General features: G+C 33.3%; 2 protein-coding genes and 1 pseudogene across 2 annotated transcripts; 2 read left to right on the plus strand and 1 right to left on the minus strand.

The window, feature by feature from the left end:
• Nucleotides 1-6315: 6315 nt before the first annotated feature.
• Nucleotides 6316-9020, plus strand: LOC104725527 (serine/threonine-protein kinase STY13). Its single transcript, XM_010444197.3, has 6 exons — nucleotides 6316-7066; nucleotides 7337-7469; nucleotides 7575-7770; nucleotides 8033-8157; nucleotides 8240-8398; nucleotides 8475-9020. Exons 1-6 carry the CDS (start codon nucleotides 6978-6980, stop codon nucleotides 8787-8789), a joined length of 1017 nt encoding a protein of 338 aa, XP_010442499.1. The 5' UTR covers nucleotides 6316-6977; the 3' UTR covers nucleotides 8790-9020.
• A 2890-nt stretch (nucleotides 9021-11910) lies between these two features.
• LOC104725528 (uncharacterized) lies at nucleotides 11911-13423 on the minus strand (annotated as a pseudogene).
• Nucleotides 13424-14933: 1510 nt separating this feature from the next.
• On the plus strand, nucleotides 14934-16292 carry LOC104728756 (high-affinity nitrate transporter 3.1). Its single transcript, XM_010447698.2, has 2 exons — nucleotides 14934-15390; nucleotides 15555-16292. Exons 1-2 carry the CDS (start codon nucleotides 15240-15242, stop codon nucleotides 16034-16036), a joined length of 633 nt encoding a protein of 210 aa, XP_010446000.2. The 5' UTR covers nucleotides 14934-15239; the 3' UTR covers nucleotides 16037-16292.
• The last annotated feature ends 330 nt before the right edge of the window (nucleotides 16293-16622 follow it).

The following is a 16622-nucleotide window of genomic DNA, read 5'->3' on the forward strand; positions in this document are numbered from 1 at the left end:
GTGCCCGTCTTGCCAAGTAAAAGTGCAATACTTATGTTTTAAAATTTTCCTCTGTGTCGCAACACTTATGAGGGATTTCTGTTTACGCTTAGAATCTGATTGATAATATGCATAATGGTATAATGTTATTTTGTAATGTAATTATGTAAAAAATTTCTTAACAAAAGGATTTGTGTTTTAACCTAAAAATACTTTATTATATAAATAAGTTAAAATATAGTATTTGATTTACGTAATAAATTTTTATTACATTATCAATACCAAATATTACTTTGAATATTCTTATAATTTTATCATCAAATATAACTCGGAGTATATTAAAATTTGTTAAAAATCATATTTGTTTATTAAATATTTTCAAAAAAATAAAAGTTATGTCATTCTACTATTCTAGTAATCGGATAGGATAGAGTTTAATCTAGCAATTAATTGTTGTGTCAAATTGGTGTATTTTCACTTAAATATAAGTATATATATTATGTAAATAATATTATATTATGTCATTCCTGAAAAGGTTTTTTTGATCGCATATTGGGTAAATTTTTCAATAGATATTGGCTTTCTCTCATCAGCCGTCGGAACCTTTTTGTTAGCTAAACCTAGTTTTGGTTTTTGTTCTCTTTTCATTCTTGAATTTGATTTTCATGTTAGAGCATAGCATTTTTCATTATTCATCTTACTAGGTCTAAGTATTATTCTTTCTTTTTTTCCGTCAAAAGTGAATTATATAGATGAATTAAAAATCCTTATACAAATGAGTTATAAGCCAAGGTGGTGGTGTAAAACACTCCGAGTAAAAAGAGAGTGATAAACATTCAAAATTTTCTAAAAATTGTGGTACATTATTACATTGGCGATTTGAGTATACAAAATGAACAGTTCTAAAAAACTTTGACCAATAGCAAATGTCTAGTTGAACTCCATCAATAGATACATCATAAAGTCCATTATTCAGAATCTTAACAAGTGTTTCACTTCACCTTCAAAAACAACATATGTAATCCCTCTAGTCCAAGTTTGTTGTATTGCCGCTAAAAGCACCTTTGCTTCTGCTTCTAAAGGTGATGATGCATATCCTAATTTCAAAGATCCCCAATTTTGTAAATTTCCATTTTTGTTATGCAAAATCCATCCACCCTTTGTTTGATTAGTTAGGTGATCAAAAGCTGCATAATAGTTGCATTTGATAAAAGGTGGAGAGGGTTGTCGCCAATTTAAAGGTGCATATGAGTTATGTTTATTGTTTTCTTGTTGTGTATGTCTCACAGTACGTTCCCATTCACGAACATCTGATTGAGCACGGATAACAATGTTTGTTGGATTTTCAGTAATCTCATTGAAGATGAAATTATTTCTTGTCTTCCATATATGTCATAGAAGCCAAAAAGGATGCACTTTGTTTGTGAAGGTAAATCTTTATCATTTTGTATTGCAAAGACAGCCTCAATGAAAGATTCACAGTCAAATGTTAATGAATACAATAATTGTATTGGTATCTCTGAAATTTGCCATATTGATTCGGCATATGAACATAAAAAGAAAAGATGTTCAAGAGTTTCATCAGCTTGGAAGCATCGCAGACAGACCGGGTCTAAATTCATTCCACGAGTATTGAGGCAGGTAATAGTGGGTATTGATTGTGATAATAATCTCCAGCGAAAATGCTTGATCTTAGGCATAATATTAAGCTTCCAGATTTTATTCTTCAAGCCAATAGATCCATGGGTGCCTAATGGTAGATTAATGGGCCGATTTAGATTGTGCATTGAAAACCAATACCCAGAATACTCTCCTGTCTTTGATTAATGCCAAATAAGTTTATACGGAGAAAAAATACGAGAAAGATAGGTATTAATAATGTAATTGTGATCTTCATTTCTGATACCAGCTGTAAGTTTAACAGAGTCCCAAAATCTATAATTACCCTTGGAAGATATAAGATCTGTTAGTGGAAAAACTGCATTTGGTTCAAGGTTGGCCATGGCTCTAGGGGAGGAGTAGGCGTTAATTTGAAAGATTTTGTTTTATGGCATTATGTAAATAGAACAAAGATTCAGTATTGCTAGGATGAGTTTTAATCTATCTTGTAGTTGTCCTGGTACTCGTGGTCCAAATGTTATCAAGTATTTTGAAGTGTTTATCTTCTGCCCAGAATAATATTCATAAACATCAAAAGCCTCTTTTATCGCCTTGCAATTTTGAGCGTTTTCTTGACAAAAGAAAAGAGAATATCATCTGCAAATTGTATGTGAGTGATAGGGGATACTCTGTTTCCAATTTGTACTTCATGTATATCACCCGACTCCACTCGAGTTCAAATAAGACGACTCATAATATCTGCAGACAGTATAAGAATATATGGGGAGAATGGGTCTCCTTTCCGTATACCTCTTTCAAGAACAACCAATCCATGTGGAGCACCATTTATTAAGATAGAATAACTTACAGATCGAACTGACGTCATGATCCAATCAATCTATTATTTGGAGAAACCAAATAATTGCATTGTAACCTCTAGAAATTCCATTCTTCTCTATCATAAGCCTTGGTTTTTTAAAGAGTGCATTACTTCATGGGCAATCATAACATTATCTGTTATCAATCTTCTTAGAATAAAGGCTACTTGTGTATCTGATACAATAGCATTCAAGTGTTTCTTTAGTCTATTGACCAGACATTTAGAAATTATTTTGTATAATACATTGCAAAGAGCAATCGGTCTATCGTGAGATATAGTAGTTGGTTTATTTATCTTTGGTATCATGCATATGTTTGTGTGATTGATACCTGATTTCATATATGCAGTGTCAAAGAAATCTTTCACTTTTTGGATTATGTGTGTGCCAATTATATCCTAGTAGTGTTTGTAAAAACGAGCCATTAATCCATCTAGTCCTGGCGCTCTGTCATCCCCAATGGTAGCTATGGCATCGTATATCTCCTTTGATGTAAAGTCTCTGGTAAGATCATTATTAATTCTTATGATACCGCAAAAGGGACGTCGCCAAAGTCGATTAGAGACACTAGAACTCTGCTCGAAGTATAAATATCAGAGAAATATGACTCAGCATGATCACCTATCTCCTGATTACCAGAATGAAACTTATTGTTTCCATCTTGAATACTAGAAATCATATTTACGGCATATCTAGTTTTAGTGTTGGCATGGAAATAGGCTGTATTTCGAACACTAAGATGTAACCATTTATTTCTGCTTTTTATTTGCCAGAAGTATTCTTCATCACGGTATGCCTTGCTAAGTTCTCTTTGTAATCGAGGAATTTGACTTCTATGATTTTTATTCACATTTTCCCTCTTTACTGAATTTAGATTTGCAAAGTGTTTCCCTTTAGCCATTTCTCTATGGCAAGCATTTATTTGATCACAAATAGAGTAATAATCTTTGTGAGAACAAGAGTTCCAACCACTGGTAACAATCTGTTCAACATTTTCTATTTGAGTTAATCTCCTATCAAAACAGAAAGGTTTGATTATAGTTTTGCTTGGAGGGGCTATGGTAGTAAAAATAGGTTTTTGGTCAGAACCATTAAACTCCAGGAATTCAGATTTTGCAAAGGGAAAAAGGGCAGCTCATTCGTTGTTGACCATAACTCTTTCCAAAAAGCATTTAACAATATAATTTCTTCTCTCACCCACCCAAAAAAATCTATCCCCTTTAGCTTTCAGATCAACCATATCACAAACGGAGATCATGTGTCTAAACTTTCTAAAAGTCCATTCTTCTCTCTAGGTCCTCCTATCTTCTCTGAATTACTAATTATCTCATTAAAATCCCCTGAAAGCATCTAAAGACCAGTTCTAGATGTACCCAAATTCTCTAAGTATTCCCAAAACAAGTGTCGTTGGCTTTGGTTTGGATTTTCATACACACCAGAAATACATAAGGTAATATTATTAAAATTGATATGGACATCAATTATACGTTCATCTTGATACAGTATGGATAACGTTACATTGTTTGACCACATCATTGCCAAACCACCACTCCGGCCATGGGGGGGGGGGGTTCAGCAAAATCACAAACAACAGAACAAACATTCAAAGTTTCACACAAGAAAAAAACATGTGGTTTTAATATATTACATAAACGCTCCAAGAGACGACTCTCATGACAGATCCTTCTGACTCCATTCTGCCCTTCTTACATATCTGACTCAGGACAGTCAGATCTTCTTCTGCTTCACATTGTTGGTAGTAGAGTTCCAACGAATCCTTCTTCCGTTTGTTATATCCTAAACCAGAATTGATTGCCAATATTATCTTCCCCCTGATTCTCAAGATTCTTTCATTTTCCAAACTTCATTAAGAGGTAGTGGAGTCTCTCTGCAGTAAGTTCTGTATCTTCAAAAACACTTAGGAGAGAAGAATCATCTGAGAATTCCATGATGATGAATTCTCTGTTCGCGGTGAGAATTGCAGACATGGTATTTGTCTGTCTGGAGTAAAGTCCTGCATGGTGATGGGTTCAGGGACATAGGCCTCTGGATTCTCTTGCTTATTGTGGTCAAATTCATCAGGATCTTCACCACCATCACCATCTTCTTTCTGTGGATCGTCGTCATTTGGTGGATCCTCAAAGGTGAAGGGACATTCTTTCGAATCATGTGACAAAGATCCATATTAAGAGCAGAAATTCCTGAGTCGTTGATAGCGGAAGTTGAGAGTTCACTATCAGCAAATTGGAAATTCCTGTGAAAGAAAAGAAGCATGTCGATACTCCAATTGATACAGATTCTCACAAATTCAACAAGATTTGCATTCTCATTAAATTCCACTATAATAACAAGACAAAGTTTCTCGCCAATGTAGTTCACCATTGCAATCGTTAAATACTGAACTAGGATACCCCTTACTTGAATCTATAAGGGTATGAACTTCATTGTCTCCTCAATGATGTTTGGATACCAACGGTGGACTGTGAACATCCAATCGTTAAAAGTCCATGGACCACGGCGGAACACCAAATTGAGGGTTTTCTCATATTTGAAGATGAATATAACTTTACCAATCCCTAGAACTCTCCCACGGCAGGACTCCATGAAACCCCAAAATTTTTGGCATTTTGCCCATGATAGCGCGAACGTGTTGCTCTTTTGGATTAAATACAGAGACTATTAGAGAGTAACGATTCACTTTTGCGGCTTGACCACATAATTTCTGGTGGGAGGGAAATTGGAGCATCACTGATTCCCAAATCAAGATTCTAAAGTGTTTTCCTTATGTTAGCACTCATGTTTGTTCTATGGAGACTGTCAGAATAGAGAAACAGGAATTTGTAAGGATTAAACACACCATGATCGATTATAATTAAGGATCCATGACGATTTTTTCTGACGATTATCAATTGTAAAAGTCGGAAAATAGAAACTATCAACATATAATTGTAATAGACAAAAACCGCCAAACTCATAGAAATTGTTAGAGTTTGTCGGAAAAAAAACTCTAAATCGGAAAAGGTAAGGGACAATTTAAAAATCGATCATCACCCAAAAAATCGTCACGAGAGACAAACATATTTTTTAGCCTTATTTTTCTGTTTATTGGTCTACAAGAGTAAAATGACTGTCAATATTCATTTATAAAAAAAAACAAAGTCATAAATATGAAACACGAAAAAACTGTCATTTATCCAATAAACATAAATATTTAAATAATTTCATTATATAATTCATTATGCAAATTTATATTATGCAGTTTATATTATACAATTATACAATACTACCGATGAGAGTTTAATCTATACATAAAGTCAATCACCACCACTCAATTAACGTACAGAATTAGCCAATTTGTGAACGTTGGCTAAATTTTGAGATATTAAAACTAAATTTGGTAGGTGTGTTAAAATGTTTTAAATTGAAAATGATATAATAACACAACCTTAGTATTATATATATATATATATATATATATGTATAAACTGATAAATTAAATTTTGAATACTTTAAAGAGTTTATTATACAAATAAAGTAGCATTTACTTAATTCATAAGTTTAAGCATATGTATATATCTGTGGTTTCATTTAAAATTTTATAATATATGAAAGAATTGTTTGGTGTTAAAATGAATTCAATATGCTGATAATGTTTTATTTTTTAACTTAAAAATATAATGCATTTAATATAACTTAAAAAAAATGTTTGGATGATATATATAATTTTTGTAAGTAAATATATTTAGTAATTAGTATTTGGAATTTGAAATGTTTGGAAAGAAAGATAGCAGAGGTTAAATATTTCCAAAAATACCGCTCTAGATGATATTTTTAGAAACAACACTAATTGTTACCATTCATTATTATACTCACCACTCCATATTCATAACTCTCACTCTCACCACATCAAGACAATGGCTCTGGTGCTGCCACCAACAAAGATAAACTAGACAAAACTCCAAAACTCAACAAGTGAAATCCCCCTCAAGTACTTTATTACAAAAGCCAATAAACCAAAGCGATTCAGTGTTGTTCTACTAACACAGATCCACAACTGATTCTTGCTCTGCTCCTATCGTTCTTTTGTAAAAATTCTTCTCTTATCCATTGAGTTTTCTCAATTTATTAATATATTATATGTAAAAAAACACTTATATATAATTATATATATATATATTATTAGTTGGGGGAGAGCTTGCCTGGTGTCGCCTTCTTCTCTCTCTAAGACTTGTGCTTAATTCACGGACATGTGAGGATACTTGCTTTTGCCTCATCAAAGGCCATGTTATAGCTAATTTACTTATCTCTTCTCTTCTGAGCCCTCAACTCAAATCTTCAGAGATACAACAAATCAAGAAAGTGACAAACCAAAAAAGAACAGGACAAGTCTTTTTGGTGTTTCAGATTACAGAGAGAGAGAGAGAGAGAGAGAGAGATCAGTAAAAAAAAATGTGGCTGCTTTGTGCCCTGATTTAAGGTTTGAAGTAATCTGTGTATATGGATTCTTGAACTGGATTCAGAATGGAACACAAATGGCAAATTGATCCTCAGCTTCTCTTTGTTGGACCAAAGATTGGTGAAGGAGCTCATGCCAAAGTCTATGAGGGAAAGTAAGCTCCTTTCTTCTTCTTCTTCTTCTTTCTCATTTTCTGGATTTGATTTAGTTTCACTCTTAGCTCAGCTGATGAAAAGTTTGGATTTTGATTGGTGGGTAAGTGAAGTTTAGTGTTTCTTCTATATGGGTATGAAGAGAGTGCTTGTTTGGTAGACTCATTCTATCTAGATTTGCCTAGTTAAATTGTTGAAATTGGCTATGCAAAAGTTGTGTTTTTTTAGTAATGGATCTCTACTGTTTTTTGGTTGGTACGATCTGTAAACAGATACAAGAATCAGACAGTTGCTATAAAGATAGTTCACAGAGGAGAAACACCAGAAGAGATTGCAAAGAGGGATTCAAGATTCCTAAGAGAAGTAGAAATGCTCTCACGAGTCCAACACAAGAATTTAGTCAAGGTTCTGTTTTCTTCTTTTGAGATCTATGGCTACTGTTTTTGTTTTTTTGCTTATTGTTTTTATCAGTAATGGTTTAACATGAGTCATTTGTTCTCTGAATCACAGTTCATTGGTGCTTGCAAGGAGCCTGTAACGGTGATAGTTACTGAACTTCTTCAAGGCGGTACACTGCGTAAATATCTGTTAAACTTGAGACCAGCCTGTTTGGAGACCCGTGTGGCTATCGGTTTTGCGCTTGATATTGCTCGTGGTATGGAATGCTTGCATTCCCATGGGATCATTCACCGTGATCTCAAACCTGGTAAGCAATATACCATTCTTTTTCTCTTTAATGATCTGCTTAAAATATTTGCAAAACAACACCTTGTTTCATGGAAACCACATGCTCATCAGATCTCAATCACAAAGAATCTTTCTTTCTTTTTTAATTGTCTGACACCACACACGCTTCAAGTTCTTTTAATATTCTTCTGGTTAGGATTAGATTTAAATCTTTAAGTGTTGGTGGAGACTTTACTTTCAGAAGATGGTGTTAAAGGAGGATCTTTTGTTCTGTTTTGCAGAGAACTTGCTTTTAACTGCAGACCACAAAACAGTAAAACTAGCAGACTTTGGATTAGCAAGAGAAGAGTCATTGACTGAGATGATGACTGCTGAGACGGGAACATACCGATGGATGGCACCTGAGGTTCTTTACTATAGACAGATCTTTTTAATTTTGTTTGCTTCTCTTCGACGACTTAAAAGACAATCTTGGTGGAATATTACAGTTGTACAGCACAGTAACACTTCGGTTGGGAGAGAAGAAGCATTACAACCACAAAGTCGACGCTTATAGCTTTGCAATCGTTCTCTGGGAGCTTTTACACAATAAATTGCCGTTTGAGGGAATGTCGAATCTCCAAGCTGCATATGCAGCAGCCTTTAAAGTGTGTAACACTCTCTTGTTTTGCTTCTTTTAGCTAAACATTACTCTCTTTGTTTTGACATATATGCCTTCTACAGAATGTGAGACCAAGCGCGGAGAGCTTACCAGAGGAGTTGGGGGACATTGTAACATCATGTTGGAATGAGGATCCTAATGCTCGGCCCAACTTCACACATATCATTGAGTTGCTACTTAACTATCTCTCTAAGGTTGGATCTCCGATATCCGCAATTCCACAACGGATTCTTGCTTCGAAGAACACACTACTGCCACCGGATTCTCCTGGAACTAGCTCTTTGATGGCTAAGCTTGATGAATGTGGGGAAACTCCAAAGGCCAAAAGCGAAGACAAACGAAAAGGTTTGTTTTTCTGCTTCAATCAATGTTATTAACGTTTCTGTTACAGAGAGAGTGGTTTAGGACCAAAGATTTGGTAGACGAGATCACTCAAATTTATTGATGTAATAACAACGTCTTCCCCCATCCCATATAAACTCTATATGAATTTAGCAAAAAGTTCATTTATATAAATAAAATAGTTATGTAATTGTAATGAATTAGAAAGTAAAGAAAAAGTTATCTTAAAGAGGCTCCTGAATAAGAAAGTTTGCAGTTCTGTTAAATCAATGTACCCTTTTATATTTTTCTATCTCCCTCTCTTATCAAGACTAGAGGATTAAATTAGTCAACTCTTCATTTTCCACTTCTTTTTAATTGTTTTGATGTTTTTCATCAATTGGTATCACAAGATATCAACTTTTGAAACGGTAAACCAAAGTTTGATATCTCAAATGCTACCAAAACAAGTGAATGTTATGTGGCTTTGCCAAAGCATGTGTCGTGTGCTTCATAATATAATCAGCACTGCTTTCTTTCCTCGGAGACTTGTTCATCTTTTTTATCACCGAAGTTTTCAGACCCTAATTTGTTAAGCAAATCAATGGAAAGTAAGTTTAGCAAGCTACCATGAACAACTAATAATCCCAAATTCCCAACTAAGTGTAGTTCAAATTCATTGAAAGTAAGTTTAGCAAGCTACCATGAACAACTAATAATCCCAAATTCCCAACTAAGGGTAGGTCAAATTCAGACAGACTATGAAGCAAATTAAAAACAAAATGCAAATCAATTATACGACCATCAAATTATATTTTTTTGTAACTTTATCTTTCATTTCAAAAAAAAAATGCAAATCAATTATACAAAATCAAAAATAATACATAATATAATTTTATGTGTATTTTCTTAAAAAAAAAAATACAATAATATATATTAAAATTGTAAAAGTGGACTTGAATTACTCATCGCTAGAATTTCACTTTGAAATGATGATAGTTTAACAAAAATATTATAATCACACACTTCAGTTAATTCACTATGATATTTGTAATCACATATACTCATTGTTACATGACAAGATTTGTACAAATTTTACTCTCATATATATATATATATATATATATAGCCTGCCTAGGAACAAGAACTTAGCTAGTGTATTCTCTTCAATTGTCCATAAGTAATAAAAATGTGATCAATCAACTAGATGTTGGGTTTTCTTTGTCCATCCACTGTCATTACTATTTCACAATATTTTAAGTTAAGCCTTGAATTTCTTAAGGTCCTTTTTGGTCTCTCTTTAGTCATGTGGGAAACCGCTTCCTCAATTGTTATTCATGTGTGTTTTTTGCGTATAGTAATATATATATTTGACGCATAGCAATTATGATTATTAGTTACTACCAAAGGGTCTCAAAATGAAATATTGTGATATTTCCAAAGTTATTTAAAAAAAAAAACCAACCTAATTAGGATAAACTTATAAAGCATCTAAAACATTTTCCCATAATTTTAGGCTTTTAGCAATATAAATCTTTACAAAGGTAATCCTAGACGTGTGTGCGGCTTCGAATCTTCCATCGGCGAATAAATTATAGAAATTGACTAACTCTAGATGTGTCACGTACATATACTGCTCCACCATATAGCGACAAATAATACCCATAGTAACACACTTCCGTCCCCGCATAATTTACCAGCTAAACTCCATGCATGAAAAAGTGATGGATAGAGCAATGTCGACAAAGGTTTGGGTGAATTGTCGAACATGGTTCCATGTGTTAATAACTCATGTTATTGGTAAACATCACTCAAATTATTGATGTAATAACATCTTCCCTATCCCAAACACTTTTAAGTAGAAGTGAAGTAAAAGTATCTAAAAGAGGCTTCAAGTTCTGTGAATAAGAAAGTTTGTACTTGTATTAATTATACTTATTCTTTTGTATTTATCTATTTTTTTCTTCTCACCATTGTCTTCCATCAACTCCATCTTTGTCACTTAAACATCAACTCCTTGGCCTGGCAAACACAAAACTATTATGCCACCAACACCATCTTCGATCTGATGGATTCAATCTATTTTGCTTTATGAAGAAATCTAAACACTAAAGAGAGTTAGTGAACCCAATGATTTTAAATACAAACATTAATCGAATAAAAAAAATAAATCTTATCATTAAATTTACACCAAATTTAAGCATTTGATCTCATTATCGCCACCACCATCTGGTTCATCTGATCTCATCATTTTCATTAGATTAACTCATGATCGTCAGTTCGTTACCACCATCTCATTCATCAGATCTGATCATTACCACATTCACAAACTACATGTGGTCCTTGGTTTAAAGGGGAGATTGTTGGGATACAATCTAAGTCCCACATCAAAAGTTTGAAGAAACTATCATTAATATATAAAGGATTAGGATAAATTCACTAATTGTCAATTGGTTTTTAGTTTGAAGCCCAAGATAAGCCTAAATTTAACATTGATCACTTGATCTAATAAATTTTTTGATATATCTTTATTTTATTGTTGGAAGTATGCATAACTCAACACATATATTCTGGTCATGGCCTCAAATTTTTGTTGCCAGTGTATATTGTTTAGGGAAATACCACAACACATAATGCAAAGTTGCAAAAAAAATATAACGTTTGTAATAATGCAAAGTTGCAAAAAACATAAAAAATGCCACAGTTTTTGCAGAAATCATAGTTCCATAATTTAGGAAAACAAAGTTTTATGGTTTTGGCAGAAAATGTAACATTCTCCAAGCTTTGGCGTGAGAATCTATAAGAGGAAAGTGCACACTTTGGTAATGCTTTTCATGTCTATATGTGATTTTTTACTACTAAAAGGTTATAATTTTTAATCCTTAATATATTATGGCACAATTTATATCAATTTATTCTAAAAGGCTATAAGTTAGTTCTCTATTTTCTTTTTGGTAAGCAATCTCTTACTTGATTGGTGTTCATTTTTTCTAAATCAAATGATATTACTAAGTAAAAGATCATATAAAGATGATTTATGTTTTAGAAATTTGTGATTAAAGACCATAGCAGACACATGCTTGAGTTGTAATAAAAAGAAAATTGCAATGAAAATTAATTTGCCCCCTCAGTCTTTGACATACAAAAAAAAACTCCCGCTGATGAGTGCTCCCTGCCTTATTTTGTCATCCCAAAGATTTTGGTCGAGTTAACCCACTTCTCGAAGCCATGTCTTGCGTTTTCGATATATGCCTCCAAGGTAACTTGTACTTTCTCCAAGTGTGGTTTCCCTATGGTCATAACTCGGCTTACCTAGAAAAATAAGACAATGGTCACAACAATGTTTCATGTAATTTCAAAAGAGAATAAAGATGGAAACATATTAACCTCAAGATAGTCGTATGAAATGTCGAATGCTTGGATGAGATGTAGGGTCAGAGCCTGCTTACACGTATGGAACAACTTGATGGACTTATCGGTTAAGTATTGAACGTTTGGCTCGAGATAAATGGTTATTGTCACATACGCATCTTTGATGCTTGGAATCCATTTCTGTGAATTCAAAAGTTAATAAGAATAAAGCACAAAGAGTTTCTCTTTTAACGGAAACCAAAAACTTCCAGGGTAAATTCTGAGTCCAACATTAACCTTTTGAAGAGTTTGGCTAAGATGTTGATTCCATAGAGTCATAATATATGCCTGAAACCATTAGAAAAAGAGGGTCTTATAAAGATTAATCACTAAGATTGTATCGATGTCATGCACCTTGTTTTAGAATTACCAAAGTTTTATTTGGGACTAGACCAAACTTAGACAAGAGCCACTTCCCATCGATCTGAACACAAGGCAAAAAAAAATGTAGTAAACTTTTGGATATATACACCAAAACTCAAAGACACAATGTTTCTTACATTTCCAAGCTTTGAGCTAAGTTCCGCAACTTTCTTATCCGCGATTTCAGCTCGAGTTTCCACTTCGAGACTCCTCTTGCGTTGCATTTCCACTTCTTGTCGTAGTTCAAATATCTACCAATGCAGAACTGAATTGAGGTAACAAAAAACAAGAATGAAATAATACACAACTCAAACTACAAAAACCAACCTGTTTCTGAAGTTCATAAGTGTTTCCTTCTTCTGCTTCACTTGCGTGGTTCACTAGATTCTCAGTCTAAATAAAGCATAGATAATTAAATAAGTTTCTTCTACATTCATATTTTAAACAAATAAATCAAAAACAGAGATGGATCTAGAGGTCCTCTATTATAGAGGAAAAAATAGGAAAAACCATTAGAAATGCTCTTATATAAATTTAAGGGGCTTCTCATCTTTTCTTTAATTTTTTTTGGTAAGGTCTCATCTTTTCTTTAATTACATATATATATGTTAATCTACTTTTAATAAATACTACTATATAAATGGGCAATTTACATTATAACTGTGATTGTTTTGTATAAAAATTCAATTGCAAATACAGTATGTGCGTTGAGAATTATGCAATTGCGTTACATTTACAAAATATATGGGCAGATTAATTACAGTTTTTCAATTATTATTTTATATAGATGAAAATGCACATTTGAGGGAGTTAAAATGAAACATGTCGTCCTATTAACATTCCATGTGTCAAATTAAAGATATTTTGCATGTTTTGATGAATCAACTCTTGAATATTGTGTCGTCCTAACATCCATCTAATCCGTTTGCGAGATTTTATAGTTCTCTTTTCTTTTTGATTAATTTAAAATATCTTAATTATATTTAAGCAATGATTTAATTTTTTGAAAAAAAACAAAAATCAAACAAGATGGGAGGTGAAATATGATGATTAAAAACCAATTCAACTGGATATGAATTTTTTTTTAATTCAATTTGATTGGGTGTTAAACATGTTTCCGTGAAATTATTAAAGGATTTTGGGAAAAGATAAATTTGAAACTAATTAAAATCATTTAGTCATGTAAACCAAATCTAAAACGAAATTGGTAAATGCCAAGAAAGCGAACTAAAACTATAAGAAAAGCTAATTTAATTGAGGCTAAAACAAATAAGTAATGTAAACAAATTATCAAAAAAACAAAAAAACAAATGAGTAATGAAAGTGAGCCGTCAAGGATTTTGGATAATTGAGTATCATATTTTTTGTCGCAACTTATTGGCTAAAGAAACACTGAGACAAGTCGATGAGCATGGTCGGCAGGCTTAGCTGATGGTCAAAGTTCTTGATGACTGAATTAGGCTTCTGTGTGAATTATATGGGATATTGGGGTGTGAAATCGAGAAGTAAAGAAACATAGTAATGTCAGATTAATAGATCACTGGAGTTGACTTTTGTATCTAAATTGGCACTCAGTCAATACAAACTTTGTTTCTTTTTTTTTTTTTATTAAACTTAAAAGAAAAATGGCTTAAATTAGACATATTTGAGGTTTTCTTTTACATATTGATCATGTTTGCGCGTTTTTTTGGTATATATTTTCACCTTCCCTACGATGCTCTCTCAAGACTAGATTTTTTGTGTTGTCCAGACTCCAAACGGATCGGATCGTAGGCTAAGATGTAAACTAAATAGTGCTTTTAGATGATGAGATGTGATGTGATTGTTTTGGTGTAATCTCATTTGACTTTTAGCTGATATCCTTTTGGTCAGAGGAGCGTGCGCTTTGCCTTACAGAAATGGGCATGTTCCTCCGTCGTACGAAAGAATGCAAAAGGTGAGCATAGATATAGTATTGCAGCTTTAAGAGCCTTTCACTACCATATACGGACGTAGGACATGCATGCTGCCTGGAGTATGTCTGGAAGACTGGAATATTAAATAATTTGTTATCATCTAACAGGTAGTTCCGGCAAAACATTATCCACATATGCTTATTGGTTTTGGTAGTTGAAAAATCCACACTATGATATATATATTACACACCTATGATTCAGAATTATAGAGGTGTAAAAGCTATTAGTCACAAAAAGAAGGTTCAATTGAACCGAAGTGTCTTGCTCATTCCATACATTATTTCTAAAAAGAAAAAATCATTCTCTAAACGATTAGTATATTTTCTGAAGGATTCATAGAAAAAAAGCGGATACAATTAGAATATGTAGAGTATCTTATAGCGATGTGTCAAGGAATATTTAATTGTTTGGAATCTGAAACTGAATTATTCAGTTGCTAAATTATAAAACTAAAACTCATATCTCATCCTTTGGCATGTTTAGGAGCCATCTCAGCTGGACGAAGACAACACAGACACTTGTGCCAGAGAGGGAACACAATCTTCCCAAGTCTTCCAAAGGGTAATCTCAGACCAAACCGTTGACTTTGTCCTTATTAATTGTTTATGCTAACCCCAAGATATATTGATCCAAGGATATTACCATAAATCACTATATAAAGACATAAATGTGCACCCCACTTTTCTTATCAAACATAAAAGTCAGCAAAACACAGAGGCATATTCCTCTTTTCTTCATAAGCCTTAATATCTTTGGTATTCAGATTCAAGGATACCCATGGCGATCCAAAAGATCCTCTTCGCTTCACTTCTCATATGCTCACTGATCCAATCCAGCCATGGGGCAGAAAAAGAAAGGCTCTTCTCCGAGCTTGAGAAAGGTTCACTTGAGGTCACCACTAAACCAAGCCGAGAAGGAGCTGGTGTCGGTAAGTATAATTCTCTTAAAAGACATTCATGATCATAAATGTTGAAAACGTTAGTTGTAATTACTTAGAAATAAGTGAATAGTAATGATATAACCTGATATTAATTTATAAGAATATTGATATACATCAAGGCTGATCAATATTGGATATGTGGTGGTTTTTAGTTTTGGATGCCGGAATAGACAAGATAAGCATTACATGGAAGCTAAGCTCGACGGGGTCTAAAAAGGAGGCTGAATTTAAAACCATTAAAGTAAAGCTATGCTACGCTCCACCTAGCCAAGTTGACCGACCATGGCGCAAGACCCATGACGAGCTCTTCAAAGACAAGACCTGCCCACACAAGATCGTGGCCAGGCCTTATGACAAAACCACTCAATCTATTGACTGGATCCTTGAGCGTGACATCCCCACCGGAACCTACTTCGTTCGTGCCTACGCGGTTGATGAACACGACCATGAAGTTGCCTTTGGACAAAGCACGAACGAAGCCAAGACGACCAGCCTCTTCAGCGTTCAGGCTATCAGTGGTCGCCACAAGTCCCTAGATATTGCGTCCGTCTGCTTCAGTGTCTTCTCCGTTTTGGCTTTGCTCGTCTTCTTTGTCAACGAGAAGAGGAAGGCCAAGATAGAGCAAAGCAAATGAGTCTGTTTACTTTGCGTGTTTGTGACGTTGAACCCCTAAAAAAAAGCGTTGACTTTGAACTTTCTTGTTTACCAGTTGCTTTTTGTCTTGTTGCTTACTTCTTCCTTATGTTTTTTTTTTTTTTTTTTTTTTCATGTGTTTGTACCATTACGCCATTCATACGGAGCAAAACTAATCCTACGGTGGTGATGCGTTGTGTGATTTCTGTATTCTTATATACTTTTTGATATATATTCTTACACATTTGTTTCACAAAGTTTCGAATTTGAAAGTTTTATGTAAATCTTATTCAAAAGACCACAAATATAATTCAGCTATTACTTTGTAAGAAAATTCATAACTATTAGTAATACTCCCTCTGTCTCACATAGATTCATGTTTAAGAAAATATTTTTTTGTCTCTAAAATATTGATTTTCTAGATTAAAAAACTAAAATGATATTTTTACTAGTATTTTGTTCCAAATGACATAATATTTAGTAAATTATGTTTTCTCTTTTTACCATAAAATAATTATAAATTAGTTTTAAAATAAAAAGCTTAACTTTTTTTTAATATGTGTTAAACTATTGAAACATTAATCCAT

Source organism: Camelina sativa, chromosome 11, assembly GCF_030686135.1.
Source record: "Camelina sativa cultivar CO46 ecotype springtype chromosome 11, ASM3068613v1".
In the NCBI taxonomy this organism is placed as follows: Eukaryota; Viridiplantae; Streptophyta; class Magnoliopsida; order Brassicales; family Brassicaceae; genus Camelina; species Camelina sativa.

Coding starts and splice junctions, on each gene's coding strand:
- LOC104725527 (XM_010444197.3), top strand. CDS start 6,978: ATGGAACACAAATGGCAAATTGATCCTCAGCTTCTCTTTGTTGGACCA. Junction 7,470..7,574: donor AACACAAGAATTTAGTCAAG/GTTCTGTTTTCT, acceptor TCTGAATCACAG/TTCATTGGTGCTTGCAAGGA. Junction 7,771..8,032: donor TCACCGTGATCTCAAACCTG/GTAAGCAATATA, acceptor TCTGTTTTGCAG/AGAACTTGCTTTTAACTGCA.
- LOC104728756 (XM_010447698.2), top strand. CDS start 15,240: ATGGCGATCCAAAAGATCCTCTTCGCTTCACTTCTCATATGCTCACTG. Junction 15,391..15,554: donor CCGAGAAGGAGCTGGTGTCG/GTAAGTATAATT, acceptor GGTGGTTTTTAG/TTTTGGATGCCGGAATAGAC.